The 26,526-nt window shown below is 41.5% G+C and overlaps 2 protein-coding genes across 7 annotated transcripts in view; one reads left to right on the top strand and one right to left on the bottom strand.

Moving 5' to 3' along the window:
- The window catches only part of LOC124233902 (centromere protein P-like), a 222,405-nt gene that overhangs the window by 142,801 nt on the left and 53,078 nt on the right, over positions 1–26,526 (top strand). The gene's annotated exons all lie outside the window — the stretch shown is intronic.
- LOC124233897 (extracellular matrix protein 2-like) overlaps positions 777–26,526 on the bottom strand; it is a 39,720-nt gene continuing 13,970 nt past the window's right edge. For 3 of the 6 annotated variants that reach the window (XM_046651182.1, XM_046651181.1, XM_046651183.1), the window contains 8 exons: positions 23,745–23,933; positions 20,439–21,017; positions 18,046–18,161; positions 16,184–16,319; positions 11,455–11,612; positions 6,994–7,133; positions 5,435–5,761; positions 779–2,243 (listed from right to left, as the gene is read on the bottom strand). In XM_046651182.1, the coding sequence (XP_046507138.1) occupies positions 2,075–2,243; positions 5,435–5,761; positions 6,994–7,133; positions 11,455–11,612; positions 16,184–16,319; positions 18,046–18,161; positions 20,439–21,017; positions 23,745–23,933 (1,814 nt within the window). In that variant the 3' untranslated portion in view covers positions 779–2,074. Of the gene's footprint in view, positions 2,244–5,434; positions 5,762–6,993; positions 7,134–11,454; positions 11,613–16,183; positions 16,320–18,045; positions 18,162–20,438; positions 21,018–23,744; positions 23,934–26,526 lie in introns of all 6 variants that reach the window. The other 3 variants (XM_046651180.1, XM_046651179.1, XR_006887173.1) reach the window with 3 other exon arrangements.

The raw sequence follows: 26,526 nt of genomic DNA, 5'->3' as shown, positions 1-26,526 counted from the left end.
CTGCCCATTGATTTGTCTGTTGTATTTCCTGCTTCTTGTCCCACCACCCTCTGTGTTCCCAGGGAGCAGAGACCTCGTCTGATCTGTTTGTCCCTCTCTCTTGAGAACAGTGTCTGGAACACAGCTGAATAAGTCAGAATGAGAAACGAATGCAGGAGTAGTTCACTACCGTTCTGAGTTGTCTTAGGTTGCTGAGTCTCTTGACTCCCCTTACTCAGTTTGAGTCCTCTCTGACACTACTTTTGTTTATTGCTTAGATTGCCTTAAACCATTTATGTCAATGCATTTATATTCACACGGCAAGGAGCATTGCACAAGGGTTCTTGTGAAATGAATGGATAACATATCTTGCTGTTTTTACCTATCTTTTACGTTCAACTTGGCCAGTTTAAATTAATGCTCCTACATGCTTCAACTGGTTGTAAATCTCAACTTTTTGTTCTGTAAGATTCTATTTCAGTTTTTAGCCACCTGACTTAAGCTTCTGAACTCTGATTCTAACAGCGTCATCATATTATTATTCTTGTTTATGTTGTAGTCTCAAAATCCTGGATATTAAGCGGAGGGGCTTAGGAAGAAGGGCTTGGAAATAACATTAGCTCAAGTGGGATCAAGCTTTCATATCTTGAAAGTGGCCCAGGAAAACTTTGTTGAATATGCTGGTAGCTCTCAATTTTATATGAAAGTTTAATAACAGTAACCACACTCATTGTGCACATCACACTTCCCAGATGCTTTTCATTCTTATCTGGTTCAAGACACAAAACTGAGAGTAACAAAAGAAGTCAGCATAGTTTCTATATGTGTCTTTTATAAATTATTTTAGAAATAAAAATAAAAGATCATTATGTAACAAATTTTAATATGTGGTTTTGGTAAGTTCTAGTACATAGTAAATACTAATAGCTGTATGTTAAATTGAACTGAGTAAAAGGATCCATTAAAGCAAATTAGGGTGAAGAAGATAGGTGCTAACAATGACCAGTGGAGCAAAAATTTTCAAAAATTCATGTGTTAGGTTTACATTTACAAGGTTATAGTCAAGGATAATTAACTCATACTTTTAAGCGAACTCCACTGCTGTCATTAAAATCTTGTGATCTTGGGCCAGTCTGGTGGCGTAGTGGTTAAGGTCGCATGCTCTGCTTTGGTGGCCCAGGGTTCACAGGTTCAGATCCCAGGTGTGGAGCTACACACTGCTTGTCAAGCCATGCTGTGGCAGCATCCCATATACAAAGTAGAGGAAGGTTGGCATGGATGTTAGCTCAGAGACCATCTTCTTCACGAAAAAAACCCCAAAATCTTTTGATCTTGAGTAAAGAATAATGAGGACGATCTTAAAATACTGTTAAACTTTCTAGATTTACACAGAAATTTTAGACTTACAGAAAAGTTTCGAAATAGTGTTCAATCACATATACCCTTCTCCCAGCTTCACCTGATGGTAATAACCATGTACTTAACTCTAGTACAGTTTTCAAAACCGGGAAGTTAACATTACAATAGTGTTTTAGTTTCACACATGTAATTAATAGAAGCAATTAAAGTTAAGCCAATTATTAAGTGTATTTATACCAATAATTGTAGCCTAGGGTCTTACAGAAAATTAGTAAATTGTTGTTTTAACAGTAGAATGATAAACTAAATACTGTTTCATAAATTCTACCTTTTATTTTCTTCCTGCTGTACACTTCTTGATCTTGAACCATAACGTACATAATTTCTAAAGGAACCTTGGGAGTTCCCAGCTAATAGCAATACTCAGTTCTATTGTAAAGGACATGCTTATTTTCTGCCCCATTCTCCTGGTCAGCTCAGCAGTGCGTAATGTCCTCTTCTCGTGAGGAGACCTCTGCAGTGAGATGGCTTTGCAGAGTGCAACTGAAACCCTAACTGCTGGGTGCCTGAACCTGGTAGACGTGGGTTTTGTTGTTCAGCTGTGGGCTGGTGAATCAGGTTGACTAGCACAATTATACCGAGTGTAACATGACATTATGTTTCTCTTATTGATGAAAAATTGCTACTGCAACAAATATATGAGTACAGTTTATAAATGACAAAGGAAAACTTGGAATTACTTAATATTTTGTGGTTTAAGAACAATACTTGAATAATATCTTATGCATGAAAATGCATAGGGTGATATTTCTCTTGTTTTAATATAATTGTTTTCAAGATGAAGATGTTCCAGGGTTGAATCATCATCTTCTTCAGCATTGCAAATTTGTTCTGGAAGAATAGTCCTAAGGAAAAATAGACAGGCAGGTCACAAGTGGTCCAAGTAATACTCTGCCTTCATAATTTAGGAGTTAAGTTTTACGTTTGTTAAAAAAATTCTTTTGTTTTTAAAAGAAATTGCATCCTTTTCTTATACACCAGAAAAAGTCCAAATACGTCAAAGATCTAAATGTGGAAAAAAATGAAGCTGTAGAAGTAGTAGAGTGAAGCGTGGTCATACCGTGTAAGTAGGGAAGTCTCCTGATTTGTGACTCAAAAGCCAGAGGCATGAAAAGACAGGACTAATAAGTTGGTTTTTAAAAAATGCTTAAAAGACAAATGACAACCTAGGAGAAAGTATTTGCAACTTATATCACAGATAAAGGGCTAATATACAAAGAATCCTAAAAATCTAGAAGGAAAAGGGAAAAGAACAAAAAGAATACCTGGGTAACCAGTTCACAGAAGAGAAAACGAAGTGACGTGTAAACATGAAAAGATGCTCGATCCTATTCATGATGCGAGAAGCACAAATCGAAACTATTCTGCATGCTACTCTCACTTACCAGATTTGCCACAAAAAAATCCAAAAGCTTATCAACATGTTCTGACAATGAGGCTGTGGAGGACCAGACATCATTGAAGGTAATTCAAAACAGTGCAGCCCCACAGAGAGGAATTTGGCATATCTAGCATTTTACCCCTTCAGCTAGCAACCCTGCTCCTAGAAATCTATCCTAGAGTTGGACTGGAAAAATACAAAATGACATTCCAACAAAGTTATGCATTGTGGCATTATTTGTGGTGGTAAAAGAATGGAAATGATCACGTGTCTGTTAGTAAGGAACTGGTTGAATAAAATGCCCACATAATGGATACTTTCAGTTGTGAAAGGAATGAGGAAATTCTCTATACATTGTTATGGAGTGATATCCAGGATATACTGATAATGTTAAAAAGTAAAGAGTAGAAAAAAATACTCTCTCTAGAGAGAAAGAAAAGAAAAATTCTTCTGTGTAATAATTTGTATAATAATTATGGGAGGGGATGGGGAATATGAATATGTGTATGTATACATGCTTATATTTGCAAGAGGAAATATTGGAAAGATGGAGTAGAAATTAATTTTTTAAATTCACTTATGGGGAGGGATGGGACACAGTGTAAGGGACGGGCATAGAAGAAAGATATCTCTTAATATACCTTGTTATACAGTTTTTGACTTTGGAATCATAAATGTTTAACAGTGAAAATAATATTAATCAAATGGAAAATAGCAATTCCTGAAAACCAAAACAAACAAAGACCTTATCTAAATATTAAGTTGTTGACATATTATTACAGAGAAAACCACTGTATTTCAGCTATACATCCTTCAGGGAACATATTCTAAAGACAAATGGAGCTTCCAAAAACATCATAAACTTAATTCTTTTGTTGTTAGTTGTAAAATGCTATTATCATTTTGAAACTATTATTTATATATTGTAAGATAAAAAACGTAAGTTAATATTGTTGGGGATCCTAGATTTTCAGTGTAAGATAAACAAGTTTAAAACAGAGGAATACTATATAATGTTAAATTTGAATTGGGAATGTCAGCATGAACTCATACTCGTTTTCTTTACAAAATACATATTTCCTGCCAGTCCATTGAAAGGCCTTGAAACAATAACACATTTGAAAGGAACATGCCTGGTGCACAGATTGGGGCCTGTGAAGACTCTTCTCCACTGAGAGGAGCTGGGGCTTTTTGGAGCACGGCTGGCACAGGTCTGCTGTAGGGAATGTAAAGTGAGCCATCCAGGGTTATTAGAAGCCTGTCTAAGACTCAAGAGCTAGCTCCAGGGGCTACCGTTGGCCAAAGACGGGACAGTGTAAGAACAGTAATTGGAATTGACAGAGACATTCTGAATGTATAAAACCATAATTTCATAGTGATTCCTCAGAGAAAGAGACAAAGCCAAAAACAAAATAATAAAGCAAAAACACTTTGGCACCAACTTTTTTCCCCCGAGACAGCCACTATTAACATTTTAATATATTTCATAGTCTTTTTTGCTCATATTTAATGCATATGTATAATTTTTTCCAGTTTCATAAAGATATAATTGACATATAACATTCTATTAATTTAAGGTGCACAACATAATGATTTGATGAATGTATATATTGGGAAATTATTGCCCCAATAAGCTTAGTTAACATCCATCACCACAAATAGTTACAAATGTGTAACCTTAAGCTTCTTACTCTGGCAGTTTAAAGGAAAGAACTGAGTATTTATCCTACCTTTCAGAGTAACAAAGTGGCCCTAGTTGATGAGAAAAAATTCTTTACAGAGGAATTGCAGCTAACGAATGTGGAAGGAATGACAAAAATAGAAATTCACCATTTTGTTACCCCTAAGAAGTAAGAGATTCAAAAACCGTCATCTGTGAGTGAAACCGTTAGTTCGGTGGTGGAGGAGATGCAAGGTCACAACCACCTCAGTCCCACCAGAAGTGGGACAGACAAACATGATATTTTTTATAAACTCTTGACTCTTTCTCTGCTTTCTTAGGAGTTTGTATTAGAATTTCAGAGACAGGGAAAAGAGTAATGGTGTAATCCTCAGGAAGCGACCATAGAGCCCAGGGACCTCCCCACTGACCACACGCCAGAGTCCAGATTGGTTCTTGATACCTTTGTGCTTTCCACGTGGGGGTGATGAGATGACTTGGTTGCAGATGGAGCATAAACAGAAAAATGGGTCCCCAGAAGTGAGGGAAGCTGAGTCTCAATAAATGTATTCAGAATTTTGCCTACAGAAGAATCTAGATAGAAGCAGTTTTAATTTTAGCCTATATTTAGGTTTTGTGCTCTACAGATTAGAGTGTTCAAAATCACACATGGAGGTGAGAGCAGCACCACAATCTGCTGTCTTGAAGCCTCATTTGAACATATCTCTAGAGTTCTAAGTATTATGTAACATTCTCTATTTTTAAAATTTTTAGTGCAGAAGTTTGCAAACATACAAAAATAGGAGAAACCTATAATGAATCTTTATGTACCTGTCATCCAGTTTCAAAGATTATTAACATTCGCCAGTCTTGTTTAATGCAACCTCTTTTCACTTTTTTTTCCTTAAAGTAAATCTCAGATATCATGTTAGTTGTTTAATCATATATTTTGTCAACCACAATTTAAATAGATACTTGAAAAAGCCGCGATTTACCGTATCTTGTTGTTGTTCAGCCTCAGAAAATGTAGTGCTTTCATTTCTTGTACCCCAGGTGGTATAGATTTTAAGTCATTGTGATCCAGAAACAGTTCTCGCAGAGAATGGTATGCTCCATAGAAGGAGACTCGGTCCACGCCATCGTCTGTGAGTTTGTTGAATGACAGGTACAGGTATTCCAGGCCTGGTGCCATGTGGCCAAACACATAGCCAGGGATGCGCTCGATCTGGTTCCCAATGAGCACGAGGTGCAGCAGAGACTTGGGGAGATAGGAGGGCACGTGGTAGAGCATGTTGTAGGAGAGGTCAATTGATTCTAGATTTCTGCAGGGAAAGGAGGAAACAGGCTGGGAACATGAGTGAGGGGAGCTCCAGGGCTGGACAAGGCCTCTCAAGATGCTTGTCGGGTCTCCTGCCAGCACTGTGTGCAAGGCTGCAAGGCTCATGCTCATACCTGGGCACCACATAGCTGCTTGAGTTCCATTAGAGAGGAGTACCACGTTCAGAGAGAAAACTCACATCTTGGGGGTAATGGCAAGGCCCAGAGAGGTCCCCAAATATCTCTAAGGTCAACTGGAATCAGAAATGAAGCCCAGAGGCCTAGCCAACATCCAACTGTCTATCCCTGAAATCATCTTTCATCCCAGCAAGGCAGTGTTGGTGTTGCGGGGGTTCTGCATTGCCGTCCACAGTTGATCTGGTAAACTGTCACCTGGGATTTGGGGTGAGACTTGAGGGATCTGGAAAAGTCTGTTAACTGGCCAGAAGATCTGGGAAACGTGGTGAGCTACCTGGTTTGTCTCAGGAGCTTCCTTGTGGCTTCTGCCCACCCAACAAAGACATCCCCTGAGGAACACTAGGTCACTCTGCCACCGCCACATCTGACTAAACCTGGCTGGCCCTTGAGATTTCTTCCCATCTCTCCCATCTTGCTTCTGAGAGACGTCTGTCCTCACTGTGCCACTCAGATCCCTTGTCCCCTCGCCACACGGTTCCTGTCTGCTCTGCTGGACCCGCTGCCGGGGCTCAACCCCATTTGCCCTCCTGACAGGCAAGGCCCCCATGCTGCCCCTTCTCTGAGGCCTGCTGATTCCTCTCCTCAAAGGTGGGCTCTATTGTCAGGCCCAGCGTTCGTCGCTCTATTGTGTCAGACTTGAGATGGAGGAATGAGGACAGTGTGGTGTAGGATAGTAAAGCCTGGTGCTCCCACCTAAGGCAGGGGTGAGGGGAGGCCGCTCCCTTTCTCAGTGTGCAGGGGATTATCTCACTTAAACTTCATTATTGCCTCTGAGGTCAGCCGGGGGAGAGCAGCACGGTGGGCAGCCCTCAGGCTCAGCACTTCACATGGCAGGGTGTCCACAGCAGCAGTGACCGTGGTCATCCTGACACGGTCATGGCATGAACAGTTTGAGCTCCAGGCAAGCTTCTTAAGGAAGAGTGCCATCACCAAGCTGTTCAGAACCGTCACCTCCCTCACATCCCTGTGTTCATACCCTGTCTAGTAATGGCAAAAGGAAGAAATCGTCTAAGAAAGCCAAGCTGTAGCATATACTTACTCTTGATTTATCCAGGCTAAAGGAGCAATCCTGTTTTCTTCAATTTTGTTATAACGTAGTACAATGACATTGATCTTTCTGGTATGATTAAAACAAATTTCAGTTATTTCTTCAATTTGGTTATTTTCTAGGTATAATTCCTATAATTAAGAGAAAAGACGATTATTTTTCTTTGTATTAATAATTATTTTCAACTTGACAGATTAAAATGGTATTGTAAACTCTTCTCATTAGTATTATCAAAAGAGTCTTTTACTTCTCTTCCATTAAGTTGTCAAATTTTCTAACTAATTAAAATAAAGTGTACTATCTCTCATGGTTATGGGATTAAGTGAATTTTATTTAGTTATTTTTATTTAATTATTTAACTAATTTTCTTTTTTGAGGAAGATTAGCACTGAGCTAACATCTGCTGCCAATCCTCCTCTTTTTTGCTGAGTAAGACTGGCCCTGAGCTAACATCCATTCCTGTCTTCCTCTACTTTATACATGGGACACCTACCACAGCATGGCTTGACAAGCCGTGTGTAGGTCCGCACCCGGGATCCGAACCCAGCGAACCCCAGGCTGCCAAAGCAGAATGTGTGAACTTAACTGCTACGCCACCTGGCCGGCCCCTCTTTAATTATTTTTAAACCATAAAATGTAAGATATAGGATACCATAATAATTGTGTATACTTTCTAATTTACAAAACTTATTCATATAAATTATCTCATTTGGGCTTCAAAACCCTAGAAAATAAGTGGAAATTATCAATCCCATTTAGCAGTGGAAGAGACCAGGCCTGGAGAATGATAAGGTGTGCCGTCAGGGATGCAGCTAACACATGGGGGAAGCTCATCCCGGCTGGGCCAAGCTCCAGGTCAGCCTGCTTCCCACCAGCACGTGTTGTCTGTAATTTTTTTAGGCACATGTTTGTTTTGTTTTATTTTTATTGGGTTCATAATAGTTTACATCAATGTGAGATTTCAGTTGTACATTGTTTCTTGACTGTCACCACATAAGTGCTCCCCTTCGCCCACTGTGCCCCCCGACCCCTTTCCCCTGGTAACCGCTGTACTGTTTTCTTTGTCCCAGTACTTGTTTATATTTCACTTAGTATAATTCCCTCTAGGTCCTTCCACGTTATTGCAAATGGGATGAATTTGTCTTTTTTCTGTCTGAGTAGTATTCCATTGTGTACATACACCACGTCTTTTTTATCCAGTCATTGGTGGATGGGCACTTGGGTTGCTTCCATGTCTTGGCTATTGTGAATAGTGCTGTGATGAACATAGGGGTGCATATGTTACTTTGGGTTGTTGCTTTCAAATTATTTGAGTAGATACCCAGTAGTGGGATGGCTGGGTCATATGGTAGTTCTATTTTTAGTTTTTTGAGGACTCTCCATACTGTTTTCCATAGTGGCTGCACCAGATTGCATTCCCACTAGCAGTGTGTGAAGATTCCCTTCTCTCCACACCCTCTCCAACATTTGCTATTTTTAGTGTTAGTGATTATAGTCATTTTAACAGGTGTAAGGTGGTATCTTAGTGTAGTTTTGACTTGCATTTCCCTGATGATTAGTGATGTTGAACATCTTTTCATGTGTTTATTGGCCATCTGTATGTCTTCGTTAGAAAAATGTCTGTTCATCTCCTCTGCCCACTTTTTTTTTAAAGATTTTATTTATTTCCTTTTTCTCCCCAAAGCCCCCCAGTACATAGTTGTATATTCTTTGTTGTGGGTCCTTCTAGTTGTGGCATGTGGGACGCTGCCTCAGCATGGTCTGATGAGCAGTGCCATGTCCGCACCCAGGATTCTAACCAACGAAACACTGGGCCGCCTGCAGCGGAGCACGCGAACTTAACCGCTCAACCACGGGGCCAGCCCCCCTCTGCCCACTTTTTGATCAGGTTGTTTGCTTTCTTATTGTTCATTTGTGTGAGTTCCTTATATGTTATGGACATTAACTCCTTGTCAGACATATGATTTGCAAGTATTTTCTCCCAACTGGTGGGTCGTCTCTTTGTTTTGATCTTTGTTTCTTTTGTGTTGCAGAAGCTCTTTAGTCTGATAAATTCCCACTTGTTTATTTTTTCTTTTGTTTCCCTTGTCTAAGAGGACGTGGTATTAGAAAAGATCCTTCTTAGTTTGATGTCAAAGAGTGTACTACCAATATTATCTTCCAGGGGTTTTATAGTTTCAGGACGTACCTTCACGTCTTTGATCCATTTTGAGTTTATTTTTGTGTATGGTGTGAGATAGTGGTTTACGTTCATTCTTTTGCATGTGGTTGTCCAGTTTTCCCAGCACCATTTATTGAAGAGACTATCTTTTCTCCATTGTATGTTCTTGTCACCTTTGTCGAAGATTAGGTGCCCATAGATGTGTGGTTTTATTTCTGGGCTTTCAGTTCTGTTCCATTGATCTGTGTGCCTGTTTTTGTACCATTACCATGCCATTTTGGTCACTATGGCTTTGTAGAACGTTTTCAAGTCAGGGATTGTGATACCTCCAGCTTTGCTCTTTTTTCTCAGGATTGTTTAGGCTCATGTTTTTTGACTTGCTTGTATTGTAATTAATTAAAAGTTAAATTTAGAGCCTTCATTTAACGTCAGGGTGAAGTTTGCTAGAACTATTAGTAAGTTTTCAACAGCCAGCTGCCTTCAGGTTAAATTCAGTTGGCATTAGAGGGAGTTTTTCGCTCAAGGATCTTGTTGGAATTTAGAAGTAGAATTGGTATATCTTCAGTGTAACTTTCCATTCTTATTGAGTAATTTCCCCCTCTTTGTAGCTTAATTTTGGTATTTGTTAGAAATGGGTAAGGAATCTTTTAGCTTTTTGCTTTTACTTTCGTACGTATTTAGGGGTGAACTAGATCAGTGGTTCCCAAACTTGGTTGTGTAGTAGAATCACTCGTGAGCTTTTTAAAGTGTAAATTCCCTCCTAAACTTCCCCCAGTCAGAGCACACTCATCCATATGCTGAAATTCCATGGCTATGAAGCAATGCCTTGGAAGGAGTCAGAGCACATTCACTATGTGGACAGCACCTCCTGACTGGTGAGAGGGTCTTTTGCAAAGAGAAACTAGGGATGGGAGGGTCAGCCATGTGCAGCAGACTTGTTGCTCTTGTACTATTCAAAATGTGTGTGTGTTTTACTGTGTGCATGCATTATCTATTTGAAATTTTAATTTTGAAAAAATTATAAATTGCTGACCTCACCCTCCAAAGACCCTGATTTAGTGTGTCTGGGATGGTAAGTCCATGAATCTGTATTTCTTGAGAATCCAAGTGATTCTGATGTAATGCCAGGCGTTGGAACCATGGTCTTTGCAATTTTGATAAATTCTGAAGTTATATCTTCATCTCCAAATAGGAGGAAGAGGAAGGGTGGTGGCCGTGGCAGTAGTGTCATATGAGATCAAGGGTCCTCTCTCCCAGTTTGCTGGTCCACAACTATGGGAAGCTCCGTCCTGCCTTCTTGCTGGACGATAGTGTATGCGGCAGAAACAGACCTCAGAGGAGGCGACAGGGGTCCAGCTGGGTCTGCCAGACCTCCATTCTGTTTTGTTTTGTTTTTTTTAAGGATTGGCACCTGGGCTTACAACTGTTGCCAATCTTTTTTTTTTTTTTTTTCTTTTTTTCTGCTTTATCCCCCCCCCCACCCCCCCCCCCCCCCCCCCCATACACAGTTGTATATCTTAGTTGCAGGTCCTTCTAGTTGTGGGATGTGGGATGCCACCTGAACGTGGCCTGACTAGCGGTGCCATGTCCGCGCCCAGGATCCGAACCCTGGGCCACCGCAGCAGAGTGCGCGAACTTAACCACTCAACCACGGAGCCGGCCCCTAGACCTCCATTCTTAATGCAGGAAATCAGGGTGTTCAGTCAGCGGCAAAGGTCCCCCAGGGTTCCCCCTTAGTTAAGTTTTCCTTGCTGCAGCCAAGGAGACCACACACCTGGGCAGCGGCGGGCATCTCCAGAGGGAGTAGAAACAGGACAGCACTTGGGCCTGGAGTTAGTCACAGGCCCCTTGGTAGGAGCTGCTTAGAACTGATAAGCTGGGGGCTGCCAGCACAGTCGGTGACCTTCTCTGCGGATTGCTTCCATCCATGGAGGGTCACTACTCATCCACATGGGACTCTGGGGGAAGCAGACTGGGATGAACATTGCAATTCTGGTTTGAGACAGTTTAAACCCCCTTGCAAATCTGGGTGCTTTTTGCAAGTTGTAATTTCTGTTTAAATTCTCAGCAGGACCAGTTTTCACTTTATCAAGAGTCTTTACTAGTAATTCTAAGTTGGATTCATAATCTTGAATTGTTTGAAGGGAAACCAGTGCTCCAATTACAGTAAATTCTGTATACAGCACAAAACTACTGAGTTTAATTTGCATCAGAATAAGCTTTTAAAGTGTTTGGTTTGTTGTAGTGTAGTATATTTAAAATGTAAAATATTTTTAAAAAGATATTAGTACCTCAATAGAAGCAGGAAGACCCTGTGGTATAATTCTAAATTTATTTCTTCCCAGACGCAGGTAAGATAGGCTCTTCAAAGGTTTAAAAGCTGAAGGGTTGACATTGGCTTCACTGAGATTGTTTCCTTCCAGTTCTAAGGTGACCAATTGATTTAAGTCTATAAAAAAATAAAATTAGCGTATTAGGATAATTGAAGAAACATGCAATTTCCATAGCTTTTCAAAAGGTCATGTGAAATGTTCAGTTTATTTGGAGGGCAAAAGTAGCTCTTTCTTTGTATCCCTCTGTAGAGCCTTTCCCAAGTACTTTTCACATCCCAAATGCTCAGTTCAGCCAGGACTGAATGCTGAGTGCATGGTCCAGTGGAGTGGAGGCCTGTTGAAAAATCATTATTGTGCTGTATGATGGAAGTTTGTGGAAGGAGAAGCCAAAGGGGGGAATGGGAGGATCGGGGTGGCCTGCAGAGACAGCGGTGGCCAAGAAGGGACTCAGAACGAGGTGGGCAAGAAGTAGAAGGTTGTGGGAGATCATTTGAAGCATTTGCAAAGACAGGTAGATATGAAACAGCACTATAGTCAGGGATGGCTGGGGCATAATGCAATGAGGACGCAGAAGGAGCACTCTGCTTGGAGACCCTCAGTTTCTGAGAACAGGAGTTACAGCATGAATTCCCAGTGCAGTTGTTCACTTCCTGGCAAAGTGCAGCCAGATGGACGTTTTCAAAGGAGAATGATCAAAAATTCTCCACGCATTCAGATTGAGCTACCAAGAAAGACCTTTATACAAACAGGGTTTTTTTCTAAATTGTTTCTACCGGTCTCGGGAGTGGTGTGATCCAAATCAATTGGAAGCTTGAAGTAGGGGAGTGGCCAGCTCAGCAGTGATGATACCCAGAGGTGTCTGAGTCAGACATTCAGGGTGTAACTTTGGAGTTTGTTCAGGGGCCAAGATTTCTAGAATGGGGATGTTTTCATATTCAACTCATGTCACGAGCATTACGCTAAATGCTCCATGCAACTCAGTTCCTACTCTTAGGCACATGAGAGAAGGAAGACATAGTCTAAGCAAGAGCAGAATACAGTACCATCAGGGTTACAGATCATAGGTGTTAGAAGGTGAGAAAGAGGACATGGCAGTGTAGACTTGAGTAGTATGCAAGTGTGAGTGGGACTAGGCTTTCAAAGATAGAAAGATGTGGGTAGAAATGGCAAGCTGAGGCAACCAGCTGAACACGTGCACACGAGCCCACATGGGTGTGCTTTAGTGTAGGGAAGAGGCCAGCCCTGGAGTGGACTATCCACAGGTGGGGGTGAAAGTTTGAGGGCAGAGGTGGGCTGTGCAGGACCTTTGTACACTAGACAAGGTCTGGCTTTTCTTTTCTAGACGGCAAGGAGCCCCTGGGCAGCAGACAGCATGACATCATCTAATCTGGTGGTCGTGTTTAGGATCACTTGAAGGGCTAAGAGACAGGATGTAGGGAGGCTAACCAGTAAGCTGTGATAAGTGCTCTTATTTCCTCATAATCTCTCTAATTTCCAAAACTAAAGATGCTGAGAATCCAGCATATTTATCTAGTACACAGTTGAGGTTTTGGAATGTAATAGAAGTTTTCCAGTGAAAAATAGATAATAGAAGTAGACTAATGGTCATTACATGACCTCACAAGAGAGAAAGAAATATAATACAGAGTGCAAATTCATGATACTATGCATTACTTCAGTTATTCTCTAGTTTATGTCTGTTGTGTGTGTAGGAAACACACGAGGTGTGTATTCCTGTGTTTAACAGGAAACAGGTTGGAGTTAGAGAAGGTTCTTGTAGGCTACTTAGGATAGAAAGAGGATGTATTACTAGGAAGTTGGTAAGAAGTCCTTCCCACTCTGGGGTGAGGAGCAATGTGACAGGTTATGGACGTGGACACATGTGCATGAGAATGTTGATCTCATGGTATTCCAAGCACATAGCCTCACATCATCGTTGCTAGAGGGGCCAATGTGGTCCTGGGTTTTCGTTTGTTTCTGTGATTAATGAAGACAGGAACTTTTTTTTTTTTTTTTTTTTGAGGAAGATTAGCCCTGAGCTAACATCTGGTGCCAATCCTCCTCTTTTTGCTGAGGAAGACTGGCCCTGAGCTAACATCCATGCCCATCTTCTTCTACTTTATATGTGGGACAGCTACCGCAGCACGCACCCAGGATCTGAACCGGCAAACCCCGGGCCACCAAAGCAGAACATGTGCACTTAACCGCTGCACCACCAGGCCGGCCCCTGGAACATTTTTAAGCTTGTCCACTTTTCTCCTGCTGTCCCTCCCTTCTGCCCTAACACCGTTCCCCTCAATTATAATACCTTCCTTTTCTCACTGTGGGTCTGCAAATCTACCAGTGGCTCATGGGTGAACTCCCACCATCTCAGCCTAGCCTGTGCAGCTCTCTGCTGTCCAGTTCCTGCCTACCTTTTCACACCATCTCTTACTCTTCCCCCCTCACACCCTGTATCCCAGCCCCACAGCACTGCATGCTGTTCCCATAGCACCCAAAGCATTTTGTTTGTTCATGCCTTTGCACGTACTGCTTCTTTCCCTGGAGCGCCCTTCTGCCCACTTCTCTGGAACTGTATATAACCGGAAAGGTCATGAGTGAAGACCTGCCATGAGGCACAACGAGAGCAGCCAGCTACCAAGAGAGCAGCAACATAGCACTGGTGGTGGCCTGTGCTTGGGCTCACCGTGCTCACTACCAGCCAGCCTGACTGTCAACAGAGGCTCCAGCAGTCAGTAGAGAATCCAGCACCCGAGGGGCCAGCATTGGAGCAGGACTAACAACCCAGCACCCAAGGGGCTGGCACTGGAGCAGGACTAAGAATGCAGCCCAAACAGAAGAGGGGCCCTCAGCCCACACAGAGAGTGCAGGGGGCTCTCTGGGCGAGATGATAGTGGAGAGCCTCCTCAGTGGCCACCTGCATGGGGCTGAGGCCTCCTCGGTGTTTGGACTATGGAGACAGGAGGGCAGCAAGCAGGAGGCCAGTTTACCCTGGACCACAGTCGACTCTCTGGGAATTTGGAAACACTTGTGCATGAGCATGTGGAGAAGCAGTTGCAGGAGTGTGTAGAAGAGCCTTCCAAATAAGGACTTAACGTTTTATAACGTGTCCTTTGATACAGAGCTGGAAATGTGATGTCACGTGTCGTTCACAGACGGCCAGTTAGTGCGCATGTTCTAAATTAAACACCCCTCTGGTCTTTTTCGCCTAACAGTTAAGAAATGAAACTTCCCAATGTCTTTTCCATATGAAAAAGCCCATCAAAATTTGTGTTTATTAATGTTTTTCATGTGTACCCTGAAATCCATCTGGAAATAGAGTATTTCCATAACTCTGTAATCCTCAGATTTGGCAGTTCTCATTATTGTTTTTTTTTCTCATCACCAGAAGTGTTTGTTCCCATGAAGATTATTGGGAGTGAAAGGAAATAATTGAATTGTTTTACTTCTTTAAAGGCTTGAGTTGCCTACATTAACATAATGAATATATTTTAAATCAAATAAACAAAAGTATCGAGCACTATACCACAAGAACTATGCTAGACTGTTAGGAAGATAAAAAGAAAAATTAGAGGCCAGCCCCGTGGCCGAGTGGTTAAGTTCGTGCATTCTGTTTCAGCGGCCCAGCGTTTCACCAGTTCAGATCCTGGGCGCGGACATGGCACCACTCATCAAGCCATGCTGAGGCGGTGTCCCACATGCCACAACTGGAAGGACCTACAACTAAAAAATATACAAGTATGTACTGGGGGCCTTTGGGGAGAAGAAGGAAAAATAAAATCTTTAAAAAAAAAAAGTTCTTATAAAAAAAAGAAAAACTAGGCAACCTTTGTCTTAAAGAAGCATATTCACAATATGACAACTTCATTTATTCTGCTTGGTCTGAAGACAACCACAAAAAGAGTCAATTCCAGCTGTATCAAATGTACAGTACACGGATACCTTCAGTAAAGCCTGTCCCTCGGAAAGCCAGGCTGTCGTGGCAGCCACATCCCCACGCACATTGTCCATCTGCTCTGTGGGGCGCACGTGCCTCATTGACCCACAAGTGCAGGAGGTGCCAGAGCAGCCCTCTCAAGAACAAGCCTGTCAAAGCCAGTGAGTGCCGCGACATGTGAGCGAAAGCTTCTGTGCTCGATCGTAGTGTGCCCCGGAGCCTCACCTAGAGTGCTACGCACTCATGCTTTATACATAATTCTCATGTGCCAACATGTGCCAACCAAATCGCAAAATGTGTGGAGGTGGCAGATGTTGGAGGGGGTGCATCGAGCATCTGGGGTGATAAGGGCAACCAGTTAACAAGCCATCGTACTGCGTTATCCCCACTGACACCACCAAAACGTCGGTACAGACAGCACCAGAACACATGGCCATGTGGGTGTGTCCCATGTGACTCTTAGGGCGTTAAGATTTCTAGTTCAGCTACTGTGTTGTGAATGATGAGAACCTAAACTAATTGACAGTTTTATTTATAGTTATAGTACTTTTTTTAAGACATCAGGCAGTTTAAAATACTTTTTTAAAGTTTCACCAGTCAATAGTTAAAAGAAAGTTTATCAACTTAAATGGTAAAGTGACCCAAAACACTTCACCAGCTATTCACTTGGCAATACTGCAAATAAAACTTCCACACAACCACAGAAGAAAGGGTATAAGAACACATAGCATAAAACCAAATGCTAAATACCTGACAGACTTCCTTCCTCGATGGCCTGAAGGTTGTTCTCACTGATTTTAAGCTCTTCTAACGTGGGTGGTAGTTCTGATGGAATATCTGCCAAATTGTTTCCATCCATATTCAGGCGCATTAACTTCTTCAGAAGCTTAAAAGGCAAATCTCAAAGTTACTTTTTTACCTGGTCACAGATAAACACATGCAGTGTCTCATTTAACAGTCAGTCTGTGTAGTTAGTAAAGTCTCATACACTCACTCACTAACTCAGGCTGAGACAGGAGTCCCCATGCCCCTCACCAGGCAGACTGGACCCTGTTAAAAGTATTTGTTCCCAGGCATTTTCAGCAAAGTATATTTGATGATTGTGTATCCCACTCACCCAGATTTATGCTGTGGCTTTAGTAAAGAAGAGAAAGTCCTGTCCCCACTGGGACTGTCATTTTTTTCCAGTTCTTAGGTTTTCACCTTCTCAGCAATAGACACAAAGTTAGTTAAATCATGCAGTGATCTGAATCTGTCATGGATGCTAAGAATTAAGATGGCAATTTGAATCCTTTTAATGTATTTGTAATCCTTGGTTTTCTATCTACACCAAGTAGAAACAGTCATAAAATAACACTAATTACTGTGGAAATTCTTCAAAATGAAGTGCTACAAATATCACAAGCTATTCCTTTATGGGACCCAAGCAGTTTTATCTGTCTGGAGAGTGCGTTTCCATGTTTGTAGTGCGTTCTCATTGCCCTAACCAGCCTGCACTAGTAAAACAGAGGGCTGCAGCCTGGCAGATGTTAGTGACCACGCAGAGTGACTCACTGCAACAGTGCTCAGAGGCAATTTCTGCAGTTTAGAAATGGGACAGAGAATCCCTAAACAAGGAAAGGAGGTAATTTCTTGCAGTGTTTTCTTTTGATCAAACACAGGAAATGCATGAGTTCCAGCTGTTGTTCTATCAGAAGGATGGCTAGCATTAGGCAGGATTCCAGTCTGATGTGAATGTGGCCCCATGTCTGGAGAGCACTCATCTCCCAGCCTTGGATCTGAATGAGAACCAGGACCTAAGCTTACAAGAGGCCAACAATTTGTCCAAAGAGTGGACAGAAGACCATCCAAGGGGATAAAGTTTGACCTACTGGATGTAGTGTGTTTTACTTGGCCTTCTTAAAGTGCACACATTTCTAAGTATTTGTTTACACATAAACCCCTCCTTTCTTGCTTCTGCCTTTGTTTCTCTGAAATTCCTTGATCCTTTCTTGCTTCTGCCTTTGTTTCTCTGAAATTCCTTGATCCTTTCTTATTTTCTCCCTTTTAGGAAAATTTTAGTCAAATCTCAGTTCTTTCAAAGATCTATTCTCTGCTGTTTCCTGTCTTCTCTCTTTTCCCAGACTGTCCCCATGCTAATATTTGTCTGAGTCCATCTGTTTTTCCAGAACCCCTCCTGCTAACGTACCCTTCATATGATTTTGCCTAAGGCTCAAAATAAGGAACTGCTGTCTTGCTGACCGGAAGATCCTCACAGAGTTCCCAGATAAGCTCTCCTTTGTTCCCAGAGCTGCCTCATGTACTGAGAGGCCATACTGCAACATGCTTTTAGCTACTTGGGAAGAAACCACTCCATAAACTCAAAACCTTAGTGTTGTCATTGACACTGTTGCTGCTCTAAGGGGAGGCATAGAAAAACCAGCCAGAAACTGTGAAACAAAACTATATTCGACGCAGAACCTGAATACAGTTTAGGGACATCAAAGAGGAAACTTCCTTAGGAGAAAACACCAGTTACCATGTCTTCCTCCCTCCCCACCTCCACCTGCTTCCAGTACCAGTTGTGGGGAAGTGCCCAAGTGGATTGTACTCACAAATCAGCATGTATTTACCTTGAATGCTTTTGGACCTATGCCTGAAGAGGTGATATTATTTTTGCTCAGATCAAGCCTTTCCAAATTCGGTAACCCATTGAATGCTTCATCTGGAATGGAGGTGATGGAATTGCCTAGGACACACAGCAGTTGCATTTTAGGCCTATGTGCCTATACATACATGCACACATTTACGTGAATGCACACACATATACATACATGTACACGTGCACACACATAGCGAAAGTGAGCTTTATCTGGAGAAAAAGCAGTACTTATAACAAGGACAGAATGTATATTACTTAAGAAAATGCATGTTTAGAAAAATAATGAGACTGGGACTAGACAGTTCACGTAATCAGAATTTTTACTCTAAGGACTTGTCATGCCCTCCTGCATCATGTTTCAGATGAAGCTGCTTAAAATAGCCAGAATGTTGTTTGCTAGACAATTCTGTTAGTAGTATGTGTTTACAACAAAGGTGTTTCTCTGGAAAGTTATATAGAAACTGATTTTTATTGTTCTTCATATTTTCCCATTGACACTTCCTAGACTCTGAACCAGAAATATGATACTGTTTTTATCAATGAAATCTTGGGAATATCACTTGCCTTCTCTGAGCATCAGTTTCCTTTTCTACATAAGAAGTGTGGGAAGATCGTCTCTCAGATTGCCTCAGATCTAATGTTTTACTTCCATGACCTTAATCTATAGAAGTTCTTATGTGCCTTAAATTTATGGGGGTTTTGGTGAGGAAGATTGGCTCTGAGCTGACATCTGTACCAATCTTCCTCTATTTTGTATGTGGGATGCCTACTGCAGCACGGCTTCATAAGTGGTGTGTAGGTCTGCTCCTGTGATCCAAAACTGCTAATCCTGGACCGCTGAAGCAGAGCGCGCAAACTTAACCACTATGCCACTGGGCACCCCCCAAAGGGATTTTGCTTTGACATTTAATTAAGTACAGTAGTCAATGATTTTAAACCCAGGAAATGAGCTTGCCAGAAATAGTGAGTACTATAAAAACCACGTGGTGACCCTCTTGTAAAACCTGGATGGTGTGACTGAACACAGGTCATCCATCTTTTTTATAAGACTTTCAACTTCCACAAATGGATTTTTCTTATGGCCATGCACACTTGGCATGCAGGTGGTGGGAGGAGGGACATTGCTGGAGCAAGAGTCTGGGGTGAGAGAGGAATTCCTTAGGATGTTTGAATGTGATGTCAGGAAGGCCGTGACACTGGCAGTGTCCTATTGAGCAGACTGGCCATCTTGAACAAAGTTGTCAGCTTTTGTCTATTGAGTTTTTATTTACATGGCCATTTATTATTTCTGTGATTTCCCCCGAGATGTGTCTGAAACCCCATTCAGATTATTTCACCCCTGCATGGGCCACCCCCAGTGTGTGCCTTTTCACCCAGGTGAATGCCCAGGCTCATCCACTGGCCCCGTCTCCCCACCAGCCAGCCTCACACACCTGGTCCTGCTATTCCTCCACTCACAGCCCTTCCAGGTGCCCTGTAAAGAATATGGGTAAAGATCTGGACACTCCATGCCTACCAGGAGAGCTAAAATGAGGGGAAAAAACAGCTGACAGGATGCAGAGTAGCGGGACCTCTCCAACATTGCTGGCAGGAATGTCACAGCCACTTTAGGAAACTGTTTGGTACTTTCTTATAAAGTTAAATGTGCATTTACTGTGTCACTCAGCAGTCTCCCTCTTGGATGTGTACCCTAGAGAAAAGAAACGTAGGTCGACAAAAACATCTGTTTGTGCATGTTTATAGAAACTGTATGCATAATCGCCCCAAACTGGAAATAACCCAGCTGGTACCTGTGGTCCATGCAAACAATGGCACACCACTCAGCAGTGAGGAGGAGCAAGCTACTGATAAACACAGCAATCTGCATGACCTCGAGAAGCAATGCGATAGGGAAGAAGCCCAACTGAAAAGGCCACGTGCCGTATGAGTTCATTGCTGTGACATACGGAACAGGGAAAACTATGGAGGCAGAGAACACCAGTGGTGGCCAGGGCTGCTGAAAGGAGCGACATGAGGGAATTGGGAATCTTGATTGTGGTGGTGATGACATGACTACATTTGTCAAAACTCGGAATAACACGCTAAAAATGTTTTACTGTATGTAAATTATACTTCAGTAAAGCTGACTTTAGGAAATAGTCAGTGGGAAATCATGATTTGATTTAGAGAGATTTGCTTTATACCTAACTATGCTATTCTGCCATAAACACCTATCTCTTCTGCAAAGTTTATTTATATGTTTGAAGGTTGTGAAACTAGTCCTGGGGTCAATTTATATTATGAAATTAAAATATAACATTTATAGGGCAATGAGAGTTATTTACTTTTAAAGCACAAAATAAAACAGACGTCAGCGTCTCTTACCAACGAGCTCCAGGCTTGTTATCCCTGGCGCTGTCAGCGGCGGTATCTGTGTGAGGCCAGCAGTGATGCAGCTGATGGTCCTGTAGGACAGAGAGCACCTGCTTGGCAGAGCTGGCATGCCTCTGGGAGGAGCAGGGCCTGGGTGTCGAGAGGGCGTCCTGAACACATCTCCCCTGATGGTGTCGTCATCCTCCTCCTCCTCGTCCTCGTCTTCCTGGTCTTCGTCGTCCTCCTCCTCCCTCACTGGGTATCCGTGTGGACGGGCCCACCTCCCCTCCTGTCCAGGTCTCAGTGCTCCCCCGACTCTGCTGTGCCCCTCGTTGGGAAGCCTCCCCTGATCTCCAGGTCCAGGGCTCGTTTTCTTTTGCTCCCTCTCTTCATCTTGTTTAGTTTCTTCTTCATCCTCCTCAAATTGAAATTCCTCTTTTCTCAATGCTTGGCCCGTTTCCACCTGAGGAGCTGGCAGTTGCTTATGAAGTAAATTGGTAGGTTGTCTTTGTTCTGAAGAATCACCAGAAAATTCAGTTCTATCATTTAGTGCTGTACTGGATGGTATACTGGGCAGTGAATAGGAGGCTCCTGACCACGCAAGGGGGATACAGCATGAGCAAGTTGTGATATTAATCATAGGAAAAATCAGTGAAAATGAGGTTAGTAAATATTATTCCCTCCAGGTATCTGAGTGCAGTTTAAATATGAAATGCATCTTGAAATTTTTTTCTTGAATAGTTTTAATAGTAACTTTATTTTGTTATATCTGTTATAGACAATTTTTGTTTTGTCTGTGGGCCTTCATGTGTGTTTTTACTGAAGGATCATGCTACCTGGTCACCACAGAGGGAATAATATTGCCACATGATGCAAATGGAAGCAGTCCTGTGGTGAGATTGCAGTCTATCAGATGTGACTCCTTTATAGTAGATATTGCACAGTTGATCGGAATTATTGATAACATAAGAAGTTGTACACTATCAGACATAAAAAAGTGAAACAGATGTATATTTCACTTGCTTATGGTAGTGAAATCAGCCTTTGTTCATAGATTTATTGTTTTTGTCTGATTTTCTTTCAGCTCCATGGGTTTAAACGCATGCTCTGAAATTCAGAATTATCGAAAGTTCTCCTCTTTTTCCTTCCCAGACTCTCTAGTGAAATCATTTTTCCTGCTTGAGACTTATAGAAGACATCCTGGACTGAAGTATAGAGAATTTAGGTAAATGCTTACAGTTAGTGAAGTAATGAGTGGTGCAACCAGCATTTGAATCCAAAACTTCTATTTGAAAAGCCTAACCTCTTTGTTTCTACCCCAACTCTTTTTTCTTGTTCACAAAGCCACTCACAAAATACAAAGACACTTGGATTCCAGCAAGAGGGAAACTGGGTGTGGGCAGAATGCATACTTCCCTCTGAGTTCACATATGGCTGCCCTTTTTAATTTGTGAATGAATTTTAGAGAGGAGTTTTTCTCATAATTACACTTCTCTAATAATAGCAGAATGGAAAAATAATTCAAATTAAGTCAGGATTATTTTAACTTCATTTTCCCCCCCAGAGATATTTAAAATTTAGTCAAAATCTTTTACACTAAATCTTTAAAAAAAAAAATTGATTAAATGTTCTGAAAATACCTGAATGTAAATCAATAAATATTAAGTATTAAAAATAAAGAGATAAAGTCACTTTCATTAAACTCTGCCAGAAGAGAAAGAGAAGGAAAAGTTTGAAAGGCATGGCTTCATTTAAAAAGTATGTACAAGGGATTAAACTTATATTTCAACTAAAAAAAAAGAATAAGATGTCCTAGACTCAAATGGTGCTGTTTTAACCTAGACATACGTGTGAGAGCATTTTTGATACCCCACAATGACGGGAGCAGAATGGATTACATCAGAAATTCCCCTCTGTCTGCATTTAGCTGGGACTGTCATTGGCTGTAGTGGGGAGACGTGACAAAGACCAGACTTCAGGCTCACCTTCCGAGTGAAAAATTCTGGGAAGATGTGAGCTCAGTGCATAGATTTTTCTCCCATCAAAATATGTACATTTACTTAATCATCCTTCTGCTTTTATTTAATACTATACACAAATCACCCCAAGAAAGAACTGATGAAATATAATCATTTGAAGGAATTACTTGAGATTTCCATTCAGTATGTATTATAAAGTCTGTGAGTTATTTTTTGCACATCTCTTCCAGAACATGCAAAAGGAGAATAGGAAAAAAATTAGCAAAGGGAAACTGAAGTTATCATATTGAAACATTTAAAGTCCTTCCCGTATATTCAAGTTTATTTTTCCAAAATAACCACAGCATTTCAAGTATATTCTAAGTCCTTTGAAAAATGGCTGAGAATTTCTGAATCTTGCCTTTAAAAACGTTGTGTTTGACCCCAAGGAGTTGGTTTCATTAAACACTTTTATTTTCTAATAGTTTTTTAAAGTCATAATGACTTAGTAAAATAACTGGTAGTATAAACCAAAATACAGTTGCTAAATATTCTAAAGTTCTTCCTGGCAGGAGACTTTTGTAGACTCCTACCCTGTGATGGTCCTGTGTGCGTGGAAACAATCTACCTTGGTCGTAGACAAGAGAAAATGTCCCTCTCCCTTCCCATCAAATTATTTAACACGTGTTTGTTGATTTCATAAGGCATTGGGTTGGCTTTTCTTGGAGGAGACCTGTACTTCCCTCCTGAGGGTCCTCTGCTCCATCACATATGAACCTCAGGACAAGGGACAGTGAGCAGCCAGCGAAAGTGCCACAGAGAAAACCGCTGCTCCCACCCCCACTCCATTATTTCCCTGGGTTACCCAGGTAGTTATGGGACAGATAGGCTGCAAAACTGGGCTTGTCCTCTCTGGACGCAAACCACTCCTCCTCTGTGCACCATGAGTTCTTCATCTTCACTTGGGATGATAACTATTCCCACATTGAGCTGGATTAAATGAGATAAGGCGTGTAAGGAACTAGGGAAAGCTCTTCACGCATACTAAGAATTCGGGAACTGTTGGCTGTGTAAATTCCATCACTATATCTCTAAAGCTGAGAGTCAAAGGTGGAATGTGATCTGGTCCGTTTACTCTTCTGACAGAACCAGAGCTGTAAAGCTGAGATCTTTTATTTCTGTCTCCTACCATACACTTTCCCAAATAATTTCTATGTTAATCATCATTGTGCCAATATTTTAAGTTACCTGATTACTAGTTTATCATTAATTTAAAACTTAAGGTTGCGACAAAATACAAACAAATGGAAGTTAAAGACTAAATTCCATGTGATATTGTGTTTTGGCTAAATATTTATACCAGTATCAGAGCAGACTGGGCAGCATTCTCCTTCAGGTGTGACTGTTTGGGGGCACGTCTGCGGGTGGCACATGGCTTCATCACAAAGCACTCTCCCATTCGCGCAGAGGCAGGTGGTGCAGGGCTCGGGAGACCACACAGCTTGGTTGTACATGGTCATCCCGTTTACCAAACAGTGTCCCTTCTTTCCTAGAAGAGAACAGGAACACATTTAAATTCTTTCTGTGGTTACCAGCACCTGTGAGTGGAAGTGAGCACCGTGTGAAGTCAGACCAGTGGAACCACACAAGAGTTGAGTTCTGTGTGCGTTCATGCATAGGGTGACAATACCTTGCGATGTAACCTCTGCAGCACTTCTCACGTGCTCTACTCTCACCTCTCACTTCAGCTCTGAGAGTGACCAACTCATGGCAACTTGACTCCGAATTGCGCTTCCATCCTGTCTTTCAGGATAGCTAAGTTAGATAACAGCCACAAACAATCCCAAATCTCAGCTATTCCTTGTTCATGCTGCATGTCCAGTGTGGGTACACAGGTGCTCTGCTCATTGTAGTCACTCAGCAACAAACAATGGGCTTCATCTCCAAGCAGGCTGCCCTGACGGCTTCAGCCGTGGGAATGCGGGGTTCCAGATCACACACGAGCTCTGAAAGTGTATAATTACATTGACCAAAGAAACTTAGACGGCTACACCTGACTTCAGGGGAAACAAGGCAGCGTAGGTCCATCACCTGCCAGAGAGCAGAGAGCTGGATCAGCACTAATGCGGGGCCCACATCCCCCGCTTCCCGACATGCAGATCGAAGGTGGAACCAGACAGCATACTTCTGTGGTGCTTTTGACCTGAATCCTCAACAAGACATTGCAGCTCTCTCTTTTTTTTGGGAGTACTATTATTGAAGTATAATTCACATAACCATAATCGTGACTGTTTTGAAATGCACAATGCAGTGGTTGGTAGTACGTTGTTTTCTCTACATACAGGGTTGTAGATCTGTGGATAAGTGTGTTAACTAAAGCAGTCCATTAGACAGCCAATGTGAATATTAGAGGGGATGTTTTCCTCAGAGCCTACTGTCATTACTGATAACTCTCCTCCATCTGATGAGACACCTTCCTCAAATTCCACCCCCAAATGAGCTCTCACATCTGTCCCTTCCTTTCCTTCACCACTGTGTCAGCCCAATTCAGGCCCTGCCCATCTTATATGGATACTTGCAGTAGACTAATCCCACATACCCGGTTCCTCTCCTGGAAAAAAATACATACATATGAGTTTTTTCCTGATTATAAAAGTATAACCTTTTTTACAGAAATGGAAAAGTTGATCCTTAAATGCGTATAGAATTATAAGGGGACCCAAATAGCCAAAAAGTCTTGGAAAAAAAGAGCAAAATTGGAGGACTCACACTTCCAGATTTCAAAATTTACTACAAAACTGCACGTATCAGTTTATGCCAGTCTGGTACTGGCATAAGGATAAATATGTAGACCACTGGAATATTGAGAGTCCAGAAATAAAACCATACATCTATAACCAATTGATTTTTGACAAGGGTGCCAAGACCATTTGATGGGGAAAAAGTGCTCTCCAAGGAATGGTACTGGGACAACTTGATATCCGCATGTAAAAGAATGAAGTTGGACCCCTGCCTCACAACAAAAACAAAAATTAACTCAAAGTGGATCAAAAACCTAAATATAAGAGCAAAAATTATAATACTCATAGAAGCAAATGTAGGTGTAAATCTCTGTGACCTTGGATTTGGCAGTGGAGTTTTAGATATGACTCCAAATGCACAAGCAACGAAAGATAAAAATAGATAAATTGGACCTCATCAAAGTTAAAAATTTGATGCATCAAAGGACATTGTCAAGAAAAAGGACACTACACAACGGGAGAAAATATTTGTAAATTGTGTCTGATAATAGTCTAATGTCCAGAATATACATAAAGAACTTTTCTAACTCAATAACAGAAAGACAAACAACCCAATTAAAAAATGAGCAAAAGATTTAAATAGAGATTTCTGCAAAGATATACAGTGGACAACAAGCTCGTGAAAAGACATTCAACATCATTAATCATTGGGGAAATACAAATTAAACCACAATGAGATCATGCTTCATATCCACAATATTGGCTATATTTAAAAAAATGGAATAACAAATGTTGGTAAGGATGTGGAGAAAGTGGAATCCTTGTACATTGCTGGTGTGTATATAAAATGGTGTAGCCTCTGTGGAAAACATTTGGCAGTTCCTCAAAATTAAACATAGAATTACCATATGGCCTAGCTTTTGGGTACCTCATATTCCACTCCTAGGTATGTACCCAAGAGAATTGAAAACAGGAGTTCAAGTAGAAACTTATACACAAATGTTCATAGCTGCACTATTCACAATCGCTGAAACGTGGAAACAGCCCACATGTCCATCAACAGATGAATGGATGAACACAATGTGGCATATCCTGACAATGGAATGTTATTCAGCCATAAAAAGGAACGAAGTACTGATACGTGCTACAACATAAATGAACCTTGAAAACATGCCAAGTGAAAGAAGCCAGTCACAAAAGGCCACATATTGTATGACTCCTTTCATAGGAAATATCCACAATAGGCAAATTCACAGAGACATAAAGATTAGTGACTGCCAAGGGCTGGGTGTAGGGGAAGATGGGGAGTCACTGCTTAATATGTAGTTTCCTTATAAAGCTTATAAAAGTTTCCTTTTGGGGTGAAGAAAATGTTCAGTAACTAGAGAGTAGGATGATTGC

Source organism: Equus quagga, unplaced genomic scaffold (genome assembly GCF_021613505.1).
Source record: "Equus quagga isolate Etosha38 unplaced genomic scaffold, UCLA_HA_Equagga_1.0 270_RagTag, whole genome shotgun sequence".
NCBI classification, from domain to species: Eukaryota; Metazoa; Chordata; class Mammalia; order Perissodactyla; family Equidae; genus Equus; species Equus quagga.
This window is presented reverse-complemented; position numbering and strand designations above follow the sequence as displayed.